Here is a 21836-nt window from a genome sequence, read left to right on the forward strand (position 1 = left end):
TTAATGATTGTCATAGGGGTCAAATAAGCAATGAAGAAGCAATATTAATAAAAATCTTAGGACTCAAGTAACAAGTTACAGTCATACAGTCAACATGGGAGGAAATGGGTGATAGGAATGATGAGAAAAACTAGTAGAATAGAAGTGCAGATTTAGTAGAAAGTCTGACAGTGTTGAGGGAATTATTTGTTTAGTAGAGTGATGGCGTTCGGGAAAAAACTGTTCTTGTGTCTAGTTGTCTTGGTGTGCAGTGCTCTGTAGCGACGTTTTGAGGGTAGGAGTTGAAACAATTTGTGTCCAGGATGTGAGGGGTCAGTAAATATTTTACCCGCCCTCTTTTTGACTCATGCAGTATACAGGTCCTCAATGGAAGGCAGATTGGCAGCAATTGTTTTTTCTGCAATTCTGATTATCCTCTGAAGTCTGTGTCGGTCCTGTTGGGTTGCAGCACCAAACCCTATCATATTAAAACCAGACAACACATACATACCAAACATAAAATATAAAGAGCCTGGGGAAAAGGTGTCTCAAATCCCCCATGCCTGGCGGTATAGGTGAGTCTTGAGTAGTTTACGAAAGACAGGGAGGGTGGGGGCAGTTCTAATCTCTGGGGGGAGTTGATTCCAGAGGGCCGGGGCCACCACAGAGAAGGCTCTTCCCCTGGGGCCCGCCAGATGACATTGTTTAGTCGATGGGACCTGGAGAAAGCCAACTCTGTGGGACGTTACCGGTCGCTGGGATTTGTGCGGTAGCAGGCGGTTCTGGAGGTACTCTGGTCCAATGCCATGTAGAGCTTTAAAGGTCATAACCAACACTTTGAATTGTGACCGGAAATTGATCGGCAGCCAATGCAGACCACAGAGTGTTGTAGACACGTGGGCAAATCTGGGAAGCCCCACAATGGCTCTCGTGGCCGCATTCTGCACAATCTGAAGTTTCCGAACAGTTTTCAAAGGTAGCCCCATGTAGAGAGCGTTGCAGTAATTGAACCTCAAGGTGATGAGGGCATGAGTGACTGTGAGCAATGACTCCCTGTCCAAAAAAGGCCGCAACTGGTGCACCAGGCGAACCTGGGCAAACGCCCCCCTTGCCACAGCCAAAAGATGCTTCTCTAATGTGAGCTGTGGATCGAGGAGGACGCCCAAGTTGCGTATCCTCTCTGAGGGGGTCAATAATTTCCCCCCCAGGGTGATGGACGGACAGATGGACTTGTCCTTGGGAGGCAAGACCCACAGCCACTCCATCTTGTCTGGGTTGAGTTTGAGTTTGTTGACACCCATCCAGACCCCAACAGCCTCCATGCACCGGCACATCACTTCCACTGCTTTGTTGACTGGACATGGGATGAAGATGTATAACTGGGTATCATTATATTTACAACAGTAGCTGTATCCCCCAAGTCATGTGCGACGTTCAACATGTGTGGATTCTCTTAACAACCGCATGAGTCACAACAGTGGCGAAAAAGGTGGTGAGATCGGACGCGACTCACTTAACAACCGCTTTGCTTAGCAACAGAAATCCTGGTCCCAATTGTGACCGTGAATCACAAACGATCGATATTTCTTATATCTTTTCCAAGACTAATACTTGGGTGTCCCTTTTTCAGTACAGCTACTCGGTTCCCCAACTAGAATTCAGCGTGGTCATTTTCGTCCAGCGGAAACGGCATCGTGTGGACAGCATTGAAAATCTCCATGGTAACGGGGAAAGGGCACCGGGCTATCATGGCTTTAACAACAGCAACATTGGAGCAGCTTATAGACAAAAAAAGTCTTTGTTTTATGAAATAAGAGAAATAAGATAAGAGAGTTGTTTTATGAAATATTTTATGAAAGAAGGTCGTTTTCTTTCTTTTTAAAAAATAAGTTTTTATTCACAAATAGAAAAACAATACAATTCAAAAAGAATAGTAAACGATTATTACAAACAGAGAAAGAAAAGAAAGGGTAGGGAGAAGGTAAAAAAAGATAAAAAAAGGAAAAACCTAGCAAAAGAGAAGAAGAAATAAGAAAGATGGACATAGAGAGAAAAAGAGAGAAAAGAAAATAGATGAGAAAGAAAAATAAATAGAAAAAGAGAGGAAAATAGTTACGTAGTACATCATTTCTATTTTGTTTGCATTCCTGGTGAATCAAAAAGCAAACTCTATATACTGTATCTCCTTATCGCTTTATCTAATCCATATTTCAATTGTTTACATTTTTATTGTGTTATTTATAGTTATCAATTATAATTGATAAAGTAGGTAATATAATTGGTAATTGAAAGAAGGTAGTTTTCTAGTCATATCTTGATTTGCCTTGATGGAGCTCCCTTGAGGGTGAGTAAATTGTCTTTTGCAGTGAACTAGGAGCCAGTGGGGTTGTTGAAGAGGACATTTGGGCAAAACATGGCCCCTATCAAGACTGGGTGGAGAAGGAGGGGAAGGCAGGCAGAAAGAGAAAGAAAGAAAGAAAGAAAGAAAGAAAGAAAGAAAGAAAGAAAGAAAGAAAGAAAGAAAGAAAGAACCTCCAAGGTATTTTCCAACTCTGTTATTCTGAGAAAGAAAGAGAGAGGAAGGAAGGAAGGAAGGAAGGAAGGAAGGAAGGAAGGAAGGACCTCCAAGGTCTCTTCCAACTCTGTTATTCTGAGAAAGAAAAAGAGAGGAAGGAAGGAAGGAAGGAAAGAAGGAAAGAAAGAAGGACCTCCAAGGTCTCTTCCAACTCTGTTATTCTGAGAAAGAAAAAGAGAGGAAGGAAGGAAGGACCTCCAAGGTCTCTTCCCTGTTATTCTGAGAAAGAAAAAGAGAGGAAGGAAGGAAGGAAGGAAGGAAGGAAGGAAGGAAGGAAGGAAGGAAGGAAGGAAGGAAGGAAGGAAGGACCTCCAAGGTCTCTTCCAACTCTGTTATTCTGAGAAAGAAAAAGAGAGGAAGGAAGGAAGGAAGGAAGGAAGGAAGGAAGGAAGGAAGGACCTCCAAGGTCTCTTCCAACTCTGTTATTCTGAGAAAGAAAAAGAGAGGAAGGAAGGAAGGAAGGAAGGACCTCCAAGGTCTCTTCCAACTCTGTTATTCTGAGAAAGAAAAAGAGAGGAAGGAAGGAAGGAAGGAAGGAAGGAAGGAAGGAAGGAAGGAAGGACCTCCAAGGTCTCTTCCAACTCTGTTATTCTGAGAAAGAAAAAGAGAGGAAGGAAGGAAGGAAGGAAGGACCTCCAAGGTCTCTTCCAACTCTGTTATTCTGAGAGAGAGAGAGAGGAAGGAAGGAAAGAAAAAGAAAGAAAGAAAGAAAGAAAGAAAGAAAGAAAGAACCTCCAAGGTCTCTTCCAACTCTGTTATTTTGAGAAAGACAGAGAGAGAGAGAGAGGAAGGAAGGAAGGAGAAAGAAAGAAAGAAAGACTCGCTATGAGTTTTGGATGGAGAAGAATGCAAGGCACAATTCATAAAACAGGATATGAAATTGCAGTTTCCACCATCCTGAAGCCAGGCAGGCAGGCAGGCAGGTAGGCAAGAAGGAAGGAAGGAATAGGGAAGGAAGGCAGGCAGGCAGAGGGAGGAAATGAAGGAAGGAATGGAGGGAAAGAAGGCAGAGGGAGGGAGGAAGGAATTAATAGGAAAGGAAGGAAGGCAGAGGGAGGGAGGGAGAGGAAATAGCTTGTTAAATCTCTTCCGTTTCTTGGGTCATTTGATTTCTGCATCCAAAGAATTGCTGCATAGACCTTACTAATGCCCATCTCAATGTGCCTCTTTCTCTTCAGTGACCTTATACAACTGCTCGGTGGGACACTTGGATTGCAGCCGCTGCCAAACCGCCGATGCCAAGTATAGCTGTGTGTGGTGTGGAGGGGAGCAGCCGAGCTGCCTATTCCGAGACTCCTGCAAAGAAGAGGTCGCAGACACGTGCCCGGCCCCATTGATCCATGCAGTGAGTAGCCGTCTAGCGTGATGGAAGCCAGATGTTTGGGGAAGAAACCCACAGGAATGCTTGCAAATGGCCCAAGGAGGCCCCAGACTGGTGAAGATAATGGTTGTTACCAAGGCAGCTAGTTCTTGACGTAGCAACTGGAGAGCTTCTCGTCCCAGGAAGCAGCAGCTTCCTTTGGAGAAAGAATAGTAGAGGTTTCCATTTGTTGCATTGATTTTGCACCTGCCTAAAGTTCCGAAATGCCTTCATTATAGAAGCAGCTTGTAATACAGTGGTACCTCTACCTACGAACGCCTCTACTTACGAACTTTTCTAGATAAAAACTGGGTGTTCAAGATTTTTTTGCCTCTTCTCAAGAACCATTTTTCACTTACAAACCCAAGCCTCGGAAACTGTAACTGGAAAAGGCAGGTAGAAGCCTCCTTGGGGCCTCTCTAGGAATCTCCTGGGAGGAAACAGGGCCGGAAAAGGCGGGGAGAAGCCTCCGTGGGGCTTCTCTAGGAATCTCCTGGGAGGAAACAGGGCCAGAAAAGGCAGGGAGCAGCCTCCTTGGAGTCTCTAGGAATCTCCTGGGAGGAAACAGGGCTGGAAAAGGCAGGGAGAAGCCTCCGTGGGGTCTCTCTAGGAATCTCCTGGGAGGAAACAGGGCCGGAAAAGGCAGGGAGCAGCCTCCTTGGGGTCTCTAGGAATCTCCTGGGAGGAAACAAGCCCAGAAAAAGACAGGGAGAAGCCTCCGTGGGGTCACTAGGAATCTCCTGGGAGGAAACAGGGCCGGAAAAGACAGGGAGAAGCCTCCGTGGGGTCTCTCTAGGAATCTCCTGGCAGGAAACAGGGCCGGAAAAGGTAGGGAGAAGCCTCTGTGGGGCCTCTCTAGGAATCTCCTGGGAGGAAACAGGGCCTCCACCCTCCCTGTGGTTTCCCCAATCACATGCATTATTTGCTTTTACATTGATTGCTATTGGAAAAATTGCTTCTTCTTACAAACTTTTCTACTTAAGAACCTGGTCACAGAACGAATTAAGTTCGTAAGTAGAGGTACCACTGTACATTGAAATTATATTGCAATATAAAATAACGAACATGGCAGTAGTATGATTTGAAGGCGGGAAGTTTAAGAGACGGGCCTCTGGTTTTGCTTCATTTCAGATGGAGCGGCAGGCTCTTAGGGGTTTGCAGGTGGAAAGGAAAACCTGGTTCTGAGAGAAAGCAAAGTATGTTGGCTTTGATCTGCCTACAGATTGCAGGCTGGAAGCATTTGCAGCTTTTGTATTTGATTATACAGTCATTAGGCTATATAGAGCGCTGGTGAGACCACATTTGGAATACTGTATTCAGTTCTGGAGACCTCACCTACAAAAAGATATTGACAAAATTGAATGGGTCCAAAGACGGGCTACAAGAATGGTGGAAGGTCTTAAGCATAAAACGTATCAGGAAAGACTTCATGAACTCAATCTGTATAGTCTGGAGGACAGAAGAAAAAGGGGGGACATGATCGAAACATTTAAACCTGTTAAAGGGTTAAATAAGGTTCAGGAGGGAAGTGTTTTTAATAGGAAAGTGAACACAAGAACAAGGGGGCACAGTCTGAAGTTAGTTGGGGGAAAGATCAAAAGCAACATGAGAAAATATTATTTTACTGAAAGAGTAGTAGATCCTTGGAACAAACCTCCAGCAGACGTGGTTGGTAAATCCACAGTAACTGAATTTAAACATGCCTGGGATAAACATATATCCATCCTAAGATAAAATACAGGAAATAGTATAAGGGCAGACTAGATGGACTATGAGGTCTTTTTCTGCCGTCAGACTTCCATGTATCTATGTTTCTAGATGAAATGGAGCCATAAGTCTCTATCTGAAGGATAGTATAACAGGATAATTTTTGTATTCTAAAAATGGAGCTGTGTGTGTTTGTGTGTGTGTAATTCATGAGCTTTGCTCTGAAAAATACATAACATGTATATCGGGACCGAGACTTATTTATATGAGCCATCTCGATAAGCATCTGCAAGACAACCGAGCAGAGAATAATGTTCAGAGCTCCCCCCTTCATGCTTACAAGCTTTTTCACCCGATATTGACCTTGACGGGGAAAATCAATATTAAACTGAAATTTAAAGAAAGGCTACACTGAGGAAGGAGATGGAGAAAGAGATGGGATGATAATGAATAGAGAGGACAAGCGGGAGAGAATTATCCCAGAAAATAACATGCGACGAAAAGAAGAAAAGGCGATTTAAAAACAAGAGACAGGCAACAGCAACGAAAACAAACAGGAGGATATGAAAAGATGAAAAGGGTGATAAGGCAAAAGGCAGAGGATCAGAGAACATTAAGCAGATGTGTCTAAAGGCCTTGATAAGATCAGAAGAAAACCAACAGTGAACAAAACACAAAACGATGGAGATTTTTATTGTGCCTTCAAAAGATAAACAGATTAATATGTATGCAGATTGCTTTCTGTTTAAACGCTTCGGAGATAAGCATAGAAATGATTAAAATACGACTGATAAATTTGCGAAACCTTAAAAAAAAGAACAAATAGCACAGATGCTTTAAAAAGGGATGGAACAAAACTGATCCTTTTAAAACACGTAGGGATGATTAGGGAAATTTCAGGAGAAGTGCTCCTTCAGTAGTAAGTAAGTAGTAAGTCTGCGCCCACTATAAAGGAGACTGACTTGTGAGCTCACGGAGAGGGGCGGCATTATTATTATTATTATTATTATTATTATTATTATTATTATTATTATTATTTATTAGATTTGTATACCGCCCCTCTCCGAAGTCTCGGGGCGGCTCACAACAATAGTAAAAACAATGTCAAAGAACAAATCTAATGATAAAAAGAAACACATATAAATCCCCTCATTTAACCCTGCTGTTCTGTTCGGGTCGTATGTGACCCGAAGCCAAGTTTGAGTCCCTGTAAAAAATTTTCCCTGCATATCTGAAACTTGAAATTTCATGACTATCCATCACTTCAGGGGTTCTCTCTATGAGAATTTTTTTTGGGGGGTGGGGGGCTTAGTTTTTGCTGGGCAAAAAAAGTTACAAATCTTCTGTTCGGGTCACATACGACCCGGACCGAAAACTCTTCATTTGAAGTGCTTATGTTTGGTCAATTTGAAAACTTTTTTCACTTGGAAAGTAGTCTGAACATTTCTGCACACAATGATATGAAAATTGAAATGAAAAAAGTAAATCTTATTGGTTTATTTTGCGGATATAATGCACGCCCCCCCGTTTTTGTGATTTTTTTTTCAATTTATGGATAGTTTTGCTTGCAAAATGCATTCTATTTTACTAAAGTTGGTGTGGGATTGGTAGCTTGAACATTTCTGAATATAAGAAAAATATAAAGGAACTGAAAAAAATGATTCTTATTGGTTTTTTAATATCAGAAATAAGGCCTCCCCCCCCCCCCTCGGCTGCTTGCAACCATTTTCACTTTTTATTTTTTTATCCTCCAAATCCGAAATATTCTTTAAAATCTTAGGCATTCATTTACTCAATTTAACAATGCTGATCATCAAAAAATATTTTTGGGGCGGTGGCTAATTGTTTTCTGGGCAAAAAAAAATCATAACTTCGAGTCTGTTTCTGTTCGTATATGACCGGACCAAAAATAATTTTTTTAGGTACTTGAATTTGATCTTTTTGAAAACTTTTTCAACTGGAAAACTAGTTTGAACATTTATGAACATAATGATATGAAAATTGAACTGGAAAAATTGAGACTTATATTTTTATTTTGATCAAAAAGCCCCTCCCCCCCCATCCTTTTTTAATTTCGTGTCAATTTCTATTTTTTTAAGGCTACAAATCCCTAAGGAATTTCCCCCCAAAAGGTTTGATATACTAAATTGAACATTTCTGAATATAAGAAAAATATAAATGAACTGAAAAAAATGGTTCTTATTGGTTTATTTTTGCCACAAAAAGGCCACCCCCCACCCCCGGCCTTGCTATGTGCCATTATTGTCACTGTTTATACATATTTGTCTAGAAATATTTGGAATATCCTTTTGAAAATCAACCACATTGTAGCCAGAGGACTAATTTTATGAAACAAATCCATTTTACTAAAAAAAAGTATGTAAGTTTGAAATTAACAGCATAATTTTTATATAAATTGAAATAATTGAACACGGGGGGAGGCATACATTTATGTGCAAAATAAACCAATATGCATCAATTTTTCCAGTTCAATTTTCATATCATTATGTTCAGAAATGTTCAAGCTACCAATCCCACACAAACTTTAGTAAAATAGAATGTATTTTGCTAGCAAAACTATCCATAAAGTGAAGACTATTTAAAAAAAACGGGGGGGCATGCATTTCATCAACAAAATAAACCAATATGCATCAATTTTTCAAGTTCAATTTTCATATCATTATGTTCAGAAATGTTCAAGCTACCAATCCCATACCAACTTTAGTAAAATAGAATGCATTTTGCAAGCAAAACTATCCATAAATTGAAAAAAATTTCACAAAAATGGGGGGGGCGTGCATTATATCCGCAAAATAAACCAATAAGATTTACTTTTTTCATTTCAATTTTCATATCATTGTGTGCAGAAATGTTCAGACTACTTTCCAAGTGAAAAAAGCTTTCAAAAAGACCAAACATAAGCACTGCAAATGAAGAGTTTTCGGTCCGGGTCAGGGTGACCCGGGAACAGAAGATTTGTTACTTTTCTTAAACAGAACAGCAGGGTTAAAACCAAACAACACATACATACCAATCATAAAATATAAAAGCCTAGGGAGGTGTCTCAGTTCCCCCATGCATAAAAGTCCAATTAATAATTTATTTTATTTATTGATTCGATTTTTATGCCGCCCTTCTCCTTAGACTCAGGGCGGCTTACAACATAGTAGCAATAGCACTCTTTTTAACAGAGCCAGCCTGTTGCCCCCACAATCTGGGTCCTCATTTTACTCACCTTGGAAGGACAGAAGGCTGAGTCAACCTTGAGCCGGTGATGAGATTTGAACCGCTGACCTACAGATCTACAGCTTCAGTGGCCTGCAGTACAGCACTCTACCTGCTGTGCCACCCCTAAATTTCTACAAGGGGAGAGTTTGCAAGTCACGGTGTAAGCCGAAACACCTGCTCAGGCACAAAGAATCCATGGTGACAACATGGACTCCTCTCCATTCATCAAAGGAAGCCGCCCTGTCTAATGTCAAACTCAATTTGATTGAGGGCTGCATCAAGGCTTTGGCTGAGCTTGGGGGCCTGGTGGGCGTGGCTGACTGGGTGGGCGTGGCTAGCTTGATGCCACTCCTCAAATTCCTGGCATGTTTCTCTTTGCCTTGGGTAGACCACATTGCTGGCTAGATCTGGCCAACAGGCCTTGAGTCTGACAACCCTGGTCTAGACCATGACTTCCAGGTTGTCATCCATCAGAATTTGGCAACAATGTGGAGGTACAAGAACAAAAAAATGAATGCTGAGTATAGTTATCCTTCATTCCATGAGTTTAAAATTTAGGATGCAGGGAGCAACCTCTGCTGCTACCTAGGATTGAACTCTCAACCTTCTGAGTGGAAGGCAAGCGTCTCCACCACTGGGCCACTACCCAGTTTGCCTTGCATCTTGTTAAATTCTTCCACCAATATTAAGTCTGTCCCATCGGCAAGGAATTACAAAGATTGAAGACTGAAGATCATTATTGATCTATTGGTGTGGTGCATTAGATAAGCTGCCATGCTGACCAATTTAGTGTAGTTTTCAAATAATCAAACAATATATCTCAGCTGCAAATTGATTTTAAGTGTTTTTGGTTGTCCTTTATTGTTTTAAAATGTTTCTTAGTGTTTTAATTGACATTGAATAAATAAAATTGAAATAAGGAAAATATTCCTGCACTGGTTGCTGATTGGTTTCCGGACACAATTCAATGTGTTGGTGATGACCTATAAAGCCCTGTGGCATTGGACCAGATTACTTATGGGACCGTCTTTTGCCACATAAATCCCTGTGCCCGGTTAGGTCCCACAGAGATGGCCTTCTCTGGGTCCCATTGACTAAACAATGTCATTTGGCGGGGCCTAGGGGAAGAGCCTTCTCTACGGTGGCCCCGGCCCTCTGGAATAAGCTCCCTCCAGAGATTCGTACTGCCCCCACCCTCCTCGCCTTCCGCAAGAGCCTCAAGACCCTTCTATGTCTCTAGGCCTGAGTCAATTAGACCTTGCCCCTCTGACCAATAAATGTAATGTATGGTGTGATTGGACTGTATGATTGTGTACTACATTAGGGTTTTTAATTGTTTTTTAAATTATTAGATTTGTGCTACATGTTTATGTGTGTATCTACTCTGTGAGCTGCCCGAGTGTTCGGAGAGGGATGGCATACAAATCTAATTAATTAATTAATTATAATAATAATAATAATAATAATAATAATAATAATAATAATAATAACACTCAAAAAGGAGACAGAAGGACTGATACTGGCGGCACAAGAACAGGCCATTAGAACAAATGCTGTCAAAGCCAGAATTGAAAAATCAACAGACGATCCAAAGTGCAGACTCTGTAAAGAAACAGATGAAACAATCGATCACATACTGAGCTGCTGCAAAAAGATCGCACAGACTGACTACAAGCATAGACATAATGCTGTGGCACAGATGATCCACTGGAACTTGTGCCGGAACTACCATTTCCCAGTGGCAAAAACTGGTGCGATCATAAGCCCGAAAATGATTGAAAATGAGCAAGCAAAACTACTGTGGGACTTCCGACTTCAGACTGACCAAATTCTGAAGCATAACACACCAGACATTGTGATCGCGGAGAACAAGAAAGTATAGATAATCGACATCGCAATCCCAGGGGACAGCAGAATTGAGGAGAAGCAGCTAGAGAAATTAGTGAAATATGAAGATCTAAAAATCGAGCTGCAACGACTCTGGCATAAGCCCGGGAAAGTGGTCCCGGTGGTACTTGCCACGCTGGGCGCAGTGCCAAAGGATCTCAGCGGACAATTGAAAACCATCGGAATTGACAAAATCTCCATCTGTCAATTGCAAAAGGCCACTTTACTGGGATCGGCAAACATAATTCGCCGCTACATCACGCAGTGGGAAGCGCCCGGCTGGTGATGAAATACGAAATCCAGCATAGTGATCTCGTTTGCTGTGTTGTATTGACATAATAATAATAATTATTATTATTATTATTTATTTATTTATTTATTTATTTATTTATTTATTTATTTATTTATTTATTTATTTATTTATTTATTTATTTATTTATTTAGATTTGTATGCCGCCCCTCTCCGCAGACTCGGGGCGGCTCACAACAAAGTGAAAAACAATTTATGACAAATCTAAATTTCTACTAATTTCTAATAATAATAATAATAATAATAATAATAATAATAATAATAATAATAATAATAATTCCTGTGGTCATCAGGTGTACCCCCTAACTGGTCTGGTTGAAGGTGGCACCAGAATCACCATCACGGGTTCGAACCTTGGGCAGAAGCATCAAGACATTGCCGAGACTGTCACAGTGGCAGGAATCCCCTGTGAAGTTGATGCTCTGGTGTATGAAATCTCCAGCAGGTAAGTGTGTGTGACCAAAGGGCTCACAGCAATAAATATGGCTCTGTTCCATGGCGTAGCTGGTAGTGGGTGAACATTTCTGCCCTTCTCCCTTTAAGCAGAGGGTGGTCTTTCCATCAGCAGCAGCTCCATCTTACTTTTCACGAGCTGCTTCTGTCCAACTGGTGAAAGTGGGGGAGGCTTTTCATGGGTTAAGCAGAATTTATAGAATAAGCTTTACTGGCAGGAGAAAGACTACAGGAGGTTCTGGCAACAGCAAGCTGAAATTTAAAGCTCTGGTAGATTGGTATCAAGTTTAAGACATGTGCTCACAAAAAGTGACAGGTCCAACCAAATCAAGCAAATCAAAGTTACATCCTTCTCCAATTTTTTATTTTAAAACACCAGTTGCTATATTGGACACTTTCCCTTGATTCCCATTTTACAAGGTACTGGGGATTGCAAAGCAACGGAGGTAGGGCAGCTGGAGTTCCTTTGTCTCAAGTCTACAAGACATGTTCAGAAGCCATGGATGGAAATTAATCAAGAAGTGAAACAATTTGCAATTAAGGAGAAATTTCCTGACAGTTAGAACTATTAATCCGTGGAACAGCTTGCCTCCAGGGGTTGTGAATGCCCCAACACTGGAAGTTTTAAAGAATATGTTGGATGACCATCTGTCTGAAATAGTGTAGGGTTTCCTGCCTAAGCAGGGGGCTTATTTATTTATTTATTGTTAGAGTTGAAAGGGACCATGCAGGTCATCAAGTCCAACCCTCTGCCTGAACAGGAATCCTAAAGCCCCCCAGCCAAATGGCAGTCCAATCTCCTCTTGAAAGTGTCCAGAGTTGGGGAGTTCACAACCTCCGCAGGCAGGTTGTTCCAATGGTTGATAGCTCTGACCGCCAGGAAGTTCTTCCTTACTTCTAGGTTGAATCTCTCCTTGGTCAGCTTCCAACCGTTGTTCCTCGTCCGGCCCTCTGGTGCTCTGGAGAATAGAGTGACCCCCTCCTCTCTGTGGCAACCCCTCATATACCTGTATATAGCTATCATGTCCCCTCTGGCCCTCCTTTTCTCTAGGCTATCCATGCCCAGTTCCCGCAATCTCTCTTCGTAAGTCTTGGTTTCTAATCCCCTAATCATTTTGGTTCCTTTTTTCTGCACCTTCTCCAGAGTTTCAATGTCTCTTTTGAAGTGTGGTGACCAGAACTGGATGCAATATTCCAGATGTGGTCTGACCAGGGCATAGTAGAGTGGTATTAGTACTTCCCTGGTCTTGGAGTGTATTCCTCTGTTGAGGCAGCTTAGGATGGTGTTGGCTTTTTTGGCCGCTGCTGCACATTGATGGCTCATGTTGAGTTGATTATCCACCAATACTCCAAGATCTCTTTCGCAGTTACTGCTGCTAAGTGGGTTGGACTAGAAGACCTCCAAGGTCCCTTCCAACTCTGTTATTCTGTTATATCCATAAAAGCAGGAGAAAGAAAACCTTTGTTTACTCTGATTGGGGCAAAGAAGGAAAAGGGGATGGTTAACCTGTAGTTATCCAGCTATTGGCAATTGTAATTATTTGCAGCAATAAAGAATTGGACCCCAGTAGCAACTCGATCAGTGTTTCTCAACCTTAGCAATTTTAGGATGGATGGACTTCAACTCCCAGGATTCCCCTGCTAGCATAGAGTTGAACTTGAAGACTGCCAGAGACAGGGGTGTCAAACTCGCGGCCTGCGGGCCGGATGGATCACATGCTGGTCCCACCCCCTCCTGGTTTAATGAAGAAGTCCCGATACCTCATGTGACGACGACGTGAGTTTGACACCCCCTGATCTAGAAAAATAAAGACCTAAATGGCCGTGTACCCTGATTTTGAATATTTTAGCTCTTGAAACTGCAAGCTTCAGTTTTATAATGAAACCCACCTGCAATGGGAGAATTGTCTCCAATAAATAGGCCCCTACTTTGCTGACTGATGTGTCTGACAAAGCTGTGCTTTTGAGAGATTCTGTAAATAATTGAAATCTTAGGGCAGTGTTTCCCAACCTTGGCAACTTGAAGATATCTGGACTTCAACTCCCAGAATTCCCCAGCCAGCATTTGCTGGCTGGGGAATTCTGGGAGTTGAAGTCCAGATATCTTCAAGTTGCCAAGTTTGGGAAACACTGTCTTAGGGAACCCGGAAGCAAATCCCATGATTGAACATCAGATTTTTCACATGAAAAATGGGTGAGAAAAGGCAGGATCAAGGAGCCTGAAAGGTACCCAGAATCCATCCCATCTTTTTTTTTGGCTGTGAATTTGGTCATCACAAAAAAATTCACATGTGGCTCACGCAGTCACCTGCATTTGCCCAAAAAATCTATTCGCCAAGCTGCTCTCGGCTGGAGGAAAGTGATCCAGGTCTCAGGCCGTGGAGGGAAGACATTGGCTCAACAGGATAAGTCTCCAGGTGGGTGACGTCTCCTCCCCCACCAGGCCAAGAGCTAAAAGTGCCCCCCCTCTCATTAACTCAGGTTTAGAGCAGCCCATGTGGTGCACCTTGGTGGGGGATTCTTCTCCATCCTCTCTTCTGCCCTTGTCCTGCAGTATCGTATGCACCACGGGCAGAAGTGGCACAGAGAGGACCGGGCATGTGGTCGTGGAAGTCCCTGGAGGTGGGCAAGGCATCTCTGCTCATGTATTCACCTATCAGGTAAAATAAATCTATAGCTCAAAAGGAGGAGGGAGGGGGACTTCCAGGAAAAAGCAGAAGTCTCTCCCCTAATAATTGAAGCTCTAAAGCAGTGGTGGCGAACCTATGGCACGGGAGCCACAGGTGGCACATAGAGCCATATCTGCTGGCACGCGAGCCGTTGCCCTAGCTCAGCTCCAATTTGCATGTGTGTGCTGGCCAGCTGATTTTTGGCTAGCACAGAGGCTCTGGGAGGGTGTTTTTGGCTTCCAAAGAGCCTCAGAGGGGATGTGGGAGGGCGTTTTTTAAATTATTATTTTATTAAAATATACTTTATTAGGTTATATAAAAAAACAGGGAAAGGGGGGATGGGAATACAAAAAAGAGAAGTAGGAGGAGGATGGGGTAAACAGTATTTTTATACAGCAGTTTATATATATTGTTGTATATACATTCCAAATATTTGTCTATATGTAGTTATTTTGTATTCAATATTCTTATTTGGATAATCTTATAACTGTAGTATTTAATAGTCCAAGGGTGACATGGAAGGGAAAGGTAGTTGGAGGTGGGACAGAAAAGAAAAGAGGAAAGAAGGAGAAAGAAAGAAAAGAGAGAAAAAGAGAGAGGGGGTAGTACCAGCAGACTGGCAGGCATATGGATTGTGATGACTTAGTTTGATTATGTTTGTTATTTTTGTTAGTGAGAAGTATTTGTGAGTTATGATATTAGTAGGTTTTTATCCTCCTCTGGTTCCAGGGAAGCCCTTGGAGCCTGGGGAGGGCGAAACACAAGCCTACTGGGCCCACCAGAAGTTGGGAAACAGGCCGTTTCCGGCCTCCAGAGGGCCTCCGTTGGGGTGGGGGAAGCTGTTTTCATCCTCCCCAGGCATTGAATTATGGGTGGTGGGTACTCACACATGTGCAATGGCACGCCCGCATGCTCTTTTGGCACCCAAGGAAAAAACGGTTCGCCATCACTGCTCTACACAATGCATCTGGTGCCATTCATGTAGTTAATTCCAGGACATTTGCAAGGGGTTGGGGTTTGTTTGTTTTTTTTGCAATGTTTCATTGCCAGACTAACTCAGTGGTAACCGATGGTGTTTTCTAGTTTGGTAATTTATTTATTTATTTAATTTCTTAATTCGATTTCTATGCCGCCCTTCTGCCTGAATTTTTAATATCCATGAGCGTTTTTTTAATCCCATGATAATAAACGCAAAGACTGATTGTAAGTGGCTTTTTTTTCAGTGGCGTTGCAAGTTCAGTCATTCACTAAACAAATGGTCATAAGTTGAGAACTCCCGGTACTGCTGCGCAGGGTAGAACTGGATAGAAATTGGAGTGCGAGATGGCTCAAAGGGAACTTAAAATTCCCACTTCTCCTCCCACCTCCTGATGTTTTCACATGATTCAATAAATGGGGTTAGATTTTCTTTCCTATAAATTGGCCCTGAAGCAACCAGGTCGCCCTCAGTAATTTAGAACGGTTTAGTGGAGATAGGTTTTTCTGCAGACCGAAAGGTTCATGGTTTTGCATGCTGCCTGCATCCACGGATGGAGCTTCGCCTGTTTGCGCGGCCTGATTATTATTATTATTATTTATTATGAGAAAATATTTTTTTTACTGAAAGAGTAGTAGATCCTTGGAACAAACTTCCAGCAGGCGTGGTTGGTAACTGAATTTAAACATGCCTGGCATAAACATATATCCATCCTAAGATAAAATACAAAAAAATAGTATAAGGGTAGACTAGATGGATCATGAGATCTTTTTCTGCCGTCAGTCTTCTGTGTTTTTATGTTTCTATTAAATTTATATAGACTCAGGGCGGCTTACAACATAGTTCAGTGTACTTATGGAGTGAAGTTCTTTTAGTTATATTAATTGGACTTTTTGAGATGTATACTGTTTTGTACTTTTGATACAGTATGTCTTGAGCCGCCCCGAGTCCTCGGAGAGGGGCAGCATACAAATCCAATAAATAAATAATAAATAAATAAATCCGCCTTCTGCCGCACAAATCCCAGCGACCAATTAGGTCCCACGGAGTTGGCCTTCTCCGTGTCCTGTCGACAAAACAATGCCATCTGGCGGGCCCCAGGGGAAGAGCCTTCTCTGTGGCGGCCCCGGCCCTCTGGAACCAACTCCCCCTGGAGATTAGAACCGCCCTCACCCTCCTTGCCTTTTGTAAGCTATTAAAGACCCGCCTATGTCATCAGGCATGGGGAAGCTGAGCCCCTGGGTTATATTATTTATGTATGGTATGAGTGTGTTGTATGGTTTTTAAATAATGGGTTTTAGATTTCTTTTAATGTATTAGATTTGTTACATTGTTGTTATTGTTGTGAGCCGCCCCAAGTCTTCGGAGAGGGGCGGCATACAAATCTAATAAATTATTATTAAATTAATTATTAATTAAATACAAAACCAATATACATTGAGATATGATTAATTAAAATTAAAATTAAGAATTACATTTTAAAAACTGAAAAAGCCTATTAGCATACACACATGTCCCTTCAAACAAGCCCACTCATTGGGCCCACTGTACATTCATTGGCCAGGGGTTAGAATCTAATGATCCCAAGCTTGGTGGCATAAATGAGTCTTTAGACTCTTACGGAAGACGGGGAGGGTGGGAGCAACACGAATCTCTGTGGGGGAGCTGATTCCAGAGGGCCGGGGCTCCCACAGAGAAGGCTCTTCCCCTGGGTCCCGCCAAGTGACATTGTCTAGTTGATGGGACCTGGAAAAGGCCGACTCTGTGGGACCTAACTGGCCGCTGGGATTCATGCGTCAGGAGCCAGTCCCGTAAGTAATCTGGTCCCATGCTGGCATGCCGTGGCCTGATGCCGCTCTATAGACCATGGCGGGTGGGGAGGATTGAGGGTCCTGATTTACAAGATCCTGTTATTCGATGCACTGGTGGTTTTTCAAGAGGACTAGCACCCTCACTGCCCCAGGCACCTGCATTCTCTGCTTGTGGGTGTTGCCTTTTCTGGTGGCAGCCATTTCCTTTCTTGATCTTCTCTGCAGAATCCAGAGCTGAAATTCGTCTCTCCGGTTCGAGGCCCCAAAGCAGGAGGAACCAGCCTCACGCTGACTGGATCCAAGCTACTGACTGGAAATCCCAGCAGAATCAGCATCTGGGTTGGACACTTCCCTTGCTACATGTAAGAAAGTGGGGCTGGCAGCGGCCACTTTTTTTCAGATTGGCGTCTTGTTTGAGGATGTAAGAATATGGCTCTGTCCGAGATGCATTTTGGGCATGCACAGAGAGATATACGGCAGACACATACAGTGGTATCTCTACCTACAAACGCCTCTACTTACGAACTTTTCTAGATAAGAACCGGGTGTTCAAATTTTTTTTGCCTCTTCTCAAGAACCATTTTCCAGTTACAAACCTGAGCCTCCAAAATTGTAACCAGAAAAGGCAGGGAGAAGCCTCTGTGGGGTCTCTTTAGGAATCTCCTGGGAGGAAACAGGGCCAGAAAAGGCAGGGAGAAGCCTCCGTGGGGTCTCTTTAGGAATCTCCTGGGAGGAAACAGGGCCAGAAAAGGCAGGGAGAAGCCTCCGAGGGGTCTCTTTAGGAATCTCCTGGGAGGAAACAGGGCCAGAAAAGGCGGGGAGAAACCTTCGTGGGGCCTCTCTAGGGATTTCCTGGGAGGAAACAGGGCCGGAAAAGGCAGGGAGAAACCTCCGTGGGGCCTGTCTAGGGATCTCCTGGGAGGAAACAGGGCCGGAAAAGGCAGGGAGAAACCTCCGTGGGGCCTGTCTAGGGATCTCCTGGGAGGAAACAGGCAGAAAAGGTGGGGAGAAACCTCCGTGGGGCCTCTCTAGGAATCTCCTGGGAGGAAACAGGGCCTCCATCCTCCCTGCGGTTTCCCCAGTCACACACATTATTTGCTTTTACATGGCAGGCCACAACACATGCACCCTGTCGGAAGAAATGTATAGCTGAGTTCAGTTCCAAGTAGGGAGAAAGACACTGGAAACATGGAGACTGCTTGGAAAGGTGGTTTATTGATGAACAGGATCACACGGCTCCTGGACAAAAAAGGCAGAGATGCTGGGAGTGCCTGGGTTTTATGCCCTCTGTTGGGTTTTAAATTTGAGCTTGTGTTTCGATTGGTTGTCAGACTCCGATGGGGCATTGCAGGGACAACTCTGTAGGCTGTCCTGAGTCCCAGGCTTGGTTGAGCCTTGCTGGGTGTTGATGTAATGAAAGAGCTTTGGGCAATTCCTACTATGGCTCTGATTGAAGGAGTTATCTGTGTTATGTAGAATAGACTAGCCCGGGCCCTAATGGCCCAGTGACAAAGGTGCGAGAGGCTTGAGCTTCTGCCACCCTTTTAGGGGAAATATTCTGCCTTTTTAATATTTCCTAAAATATCTCATATTCCTGGGAGAGGGATGGGTGCTAACTTCCTACAATCCTTGTCCTCTTACATGAAGAACCAGGAGCAGTCAAATTTCTAATCTGCCTGCTTTCTGGAAGTTTGGGGTTTCTTGACTTCATTTTTGCAAATTTATTAATTCAGTTTCTGAGTTCTCATTTTTCCATTCATGTATCTTTTCCTATTCCTTTCTGACTTGTGCACATACTGTATGTTTGCCCCGAGTGTATAGATTTTGCCAACAATTTCCCCAATGCATTTTTCTACATTATTTTCATGAATACATGCTCCTACATTATGCTTTTTTAAAACATAATTTATTTTAAAAACATATTCTGGTTTTAAAAGATGCAAAATTAGATTGGATCCCTATTCTCCACGTCTAAGAAAATGTATTTATTTTTATTTATTAATTTATTTTAAAAACATATTCTGGTTTTAAAAGATGCAAAATTAGATTGGATGTCATTCAGATAAGCACTGAATATCGCTCTTCCCATATCCCTATCCTGCACGTCTAAGAAAATTTGACAGAGATCCTGCTCAGCCCCTTGTTATTCTTACTAGGCTCATATTCAAAAGTTTTGTTGTGATGTATGTAATATATTTGCGATAGGAAAAATCCATTAGTCGAAGCCTGTTCAATCTGTTTTAGGTTGTAATCCTACACATAGTTGGGAATAAATCCTATGCAATCCAAGGAATTAATTCTGAATTGATAGGATTAGGACTACACTATTCATTGTTTCAAACATTAATAAAGTAAAGTGGTTATCAAAATTGAAAACAAGAGTTGTGTGCCATTAGACAGAGCATGGGAAACGAATGATGGAGAAGATTTGCTTTATACCAATTATTGTTGATTATTTGTACCCTATGACAATCATTGTACCCCATGTCCTCATGATTCTTGACAAATGTACTGTACACTGAGAGCATATGCCCCAAAGACAAATTCCTTGTGTGTCCAATCACACTTGGCCAATAAAGAATTCTATTCCATTCTATTCTATTCTATTCTTATGACACAATGGTTTTTGCATCATTGTTTTCCTTTATATGTTCCTAAGAACAAAAGTCTAGAAACTAAGGTTTCTGCATGTAATAAAACACAAGGGGGCACAATCTGAAGTTAGTTGGGGGAAAGATCAAAAGCAACGTGAGAAAATATTATTTTACTTAAAAAGTAGTAGCTCCTTGAAACAAACTTCCAGCAGACATGGTTGGTAAATCCACAGTAACTGAATTTAAACATGCCTGGGATAAACATACAGTGATCCCCCGTTTATTGCGTCCCCAACCATTGCGAACAGGGTACTTCGCGATTTTTCAACCCGGAAGTCAAAATACCATCTACGCATGCGTGCGTTTTTTCTATGGGCACGCATGCGTAGATGGCAACCGGGAGATCAGCTGCTGGGTGGCTTTCCTGGGTCTTCCCCCTCTTGCTGGCGTCAGCGAGGAGTTTCCCCACCGCCCACGCAAACTCCTCGCTGCCGCCCGCCCTTCGCCCGCCCACGCCGTTCATTCTCGCCGCTTTCGAGCTGAGTCCTGAAGCGAGTTCGCTCCCGGACTCAGCTCGAAAGCGCCGAGAGACAGCGCCAAGGAACGGGCCTGTCCACGCTGTCTCTCGGCGCTTTCGAGCCGAGTCCGGGAGCGAGTTCGCTCCCGGACTCGGCTCGAAAGCGCCGAGAGACAGCGCCAAGGAACGGGCCTGTCCACGCTGTCTCTCGGCGCTTTCGAGCCGAGTCCGGGAGCGAGTTCGCTCCCGGACTCGGCTCGAAAGCGCCGAGAGACAGCGCCAAGGAACGGGCCTGTCCACGCTGTCTCTCGGCGCTTTCGAGCCGAGTCCGGGAGCGAGTTCGCTCCCGGACTCGGCTCGAAAGCGCCGAGAGACAGCGCCAAGGAACGGGCCTGTCCACGCTGTCTCCCGGCGCTTTCGAGCCGAGTCCGGGAGCGAGTTCGCTCCCGGACTCGGCTCGAAAGCGCCGAGAGACAGCGCCAAGGAACGGGCCTGTCCACGCTGTCTCTCGGCGCTTTCGAGCCGAGTCCGGGAGCGAATTCGCTCCCGGACTCAGCTCGAAAGCGCCGAGAGACAGCGCCCCCCGGACCCCCAACCCGGGTTTGGGGGGCTGCTAGGAAGCCCCCCATGCCGGCGGCAAACAGCCGCGCCGCCCCCAATCTTCGGCTCCTCGCTAGCGCTGTGGGAGTAAAAACACCATCTGCACATGCGCAGATGGTGTTTTTACTTCCGCATCGCTACTTCGCGAAAACCCGCTCGTTGCGGGGGCTCCTGGAACGGAACCCTCGCAACGAGCGGGGGATCACTGTATATCCATCCTAAGATAAAAATACAGGAAATAGTATAAGGGCAGACTAGATAGACCATGAGGTCTTTTTCTGCCGTCAGTCTTCTATGTTTCTATGTTTCTATTTATGGTTGAGGAGAAAAGGCAAGACTGTGAATTCAGTCTTCTCATCTCCTTCTTTTAGTGGCTCCTGGAAGATATTTTACAGGAGGCCACAGAGTGACCAATTTTGGCCACAAATACAATGTGAATTTTAAATGGTCTTTTTCGAAGTGTTATTCTTTTGAACTATCGGTAGGCTAAATATTTTCTGGAGTAAGTTTATATATTTCTCTTGCTTTCCCTCTCTGCTAAAGCCATTCTGAGATGCAGGAACATGAGTTGCTATGCCAGACAAGCGCCAGTAATGTGTCTACGGAGTTTTCCATCACAGTCAAATACGGCGATCAAGAACGGAGGTGGGAGCATTCCTTTTTCAAATATACCCTTGACCCCAACATCACCCACGCAGAACCGGCCAAGAGTTTCCAGAGGTAACAGCAAATAGGGCAGATTTTGAGATGAAACTTTTTGGTTGGTAAATCCTCTCCCTTCTGCTCATGATTGACTAGGATAGTTTTAGGAGTCAAGGGCAGTGAAGGGCTGGATTTTTTTTTACTGTGCGCGTGGTTTATTTTGTGGGTGTGGTTTGTCAGCCATGTGACCAGGTGGGAGTAGCTTGATGATTATGTGACCAGGGGTTGGCTTAAAGGTCATGTGACTGGCTTAAAGGTGGCCAACTTCATGTCACTCACGTCAAGGGTTAGGGTTAGGGTGCCTGGCCTCTCCTCGCCTCAAAGAGATACAATTTCCCTATCTAATGACTATTACTGGACATCCAAAATATACTATTTAATTCTATGTATATAGGCCATAGGTGTACATACATATTACACACAGGGACACAAAAATATACATTGTCTACTACCCTGTTTCCCCGAAAA

At 43.4% G+C, this 21836-nt stretch overlaps 1 protein-coding gene across 1 annotated transcript in view; it reads left to right on the forward strand.

Moving 5' to 3' along the window:
• PLXNB1 (plexin B1) overlaps positions 1–21836 on the forward strand; it is a 160377-nt gene that overhangs the window by 82144 nt on the left and 56397 nt on the right. The window contains exons 12-17 of the mRNA XM_070738026.1: positions 1610–1700; positions 3733–3899; positions 11340–11491; positions 14054–14159; positions 17181–17317; positions 21210–21386. Of these exons, the coding sequence (XP_070594127.1) occupies positions 1610–1700; positions 3733–3899; positions 11340–11491; positions 14054–14159; positions 17181–17317; positions 21210–21386 (830 nt within the window). The remainder of the gene's footprint in view (positions 1–1609; positions 1701–3732; positions 3900–11339; positions 11492–14053; positions 14160–17180; positions 17318–21209; positions 21387–21836) is intronic.

The sequence above is a fragment of the Erythrolamprus reginae genome, chromosome 2 (genome assembly GCF_031021105.1).
Source record: "Erythrolamprus reginae isolate rEryReg1 chromosome 2, rEryReg1.hap1, whole genome shotgun sequence".
Classification (NCBI taxonomy): domain Eukaryota; kingdom Metazoa; phylum Chordata; class Lepidosauria; order Squamata; family Dipsadidae; genus Erythrolamprus; species Erythrolamprus reginae.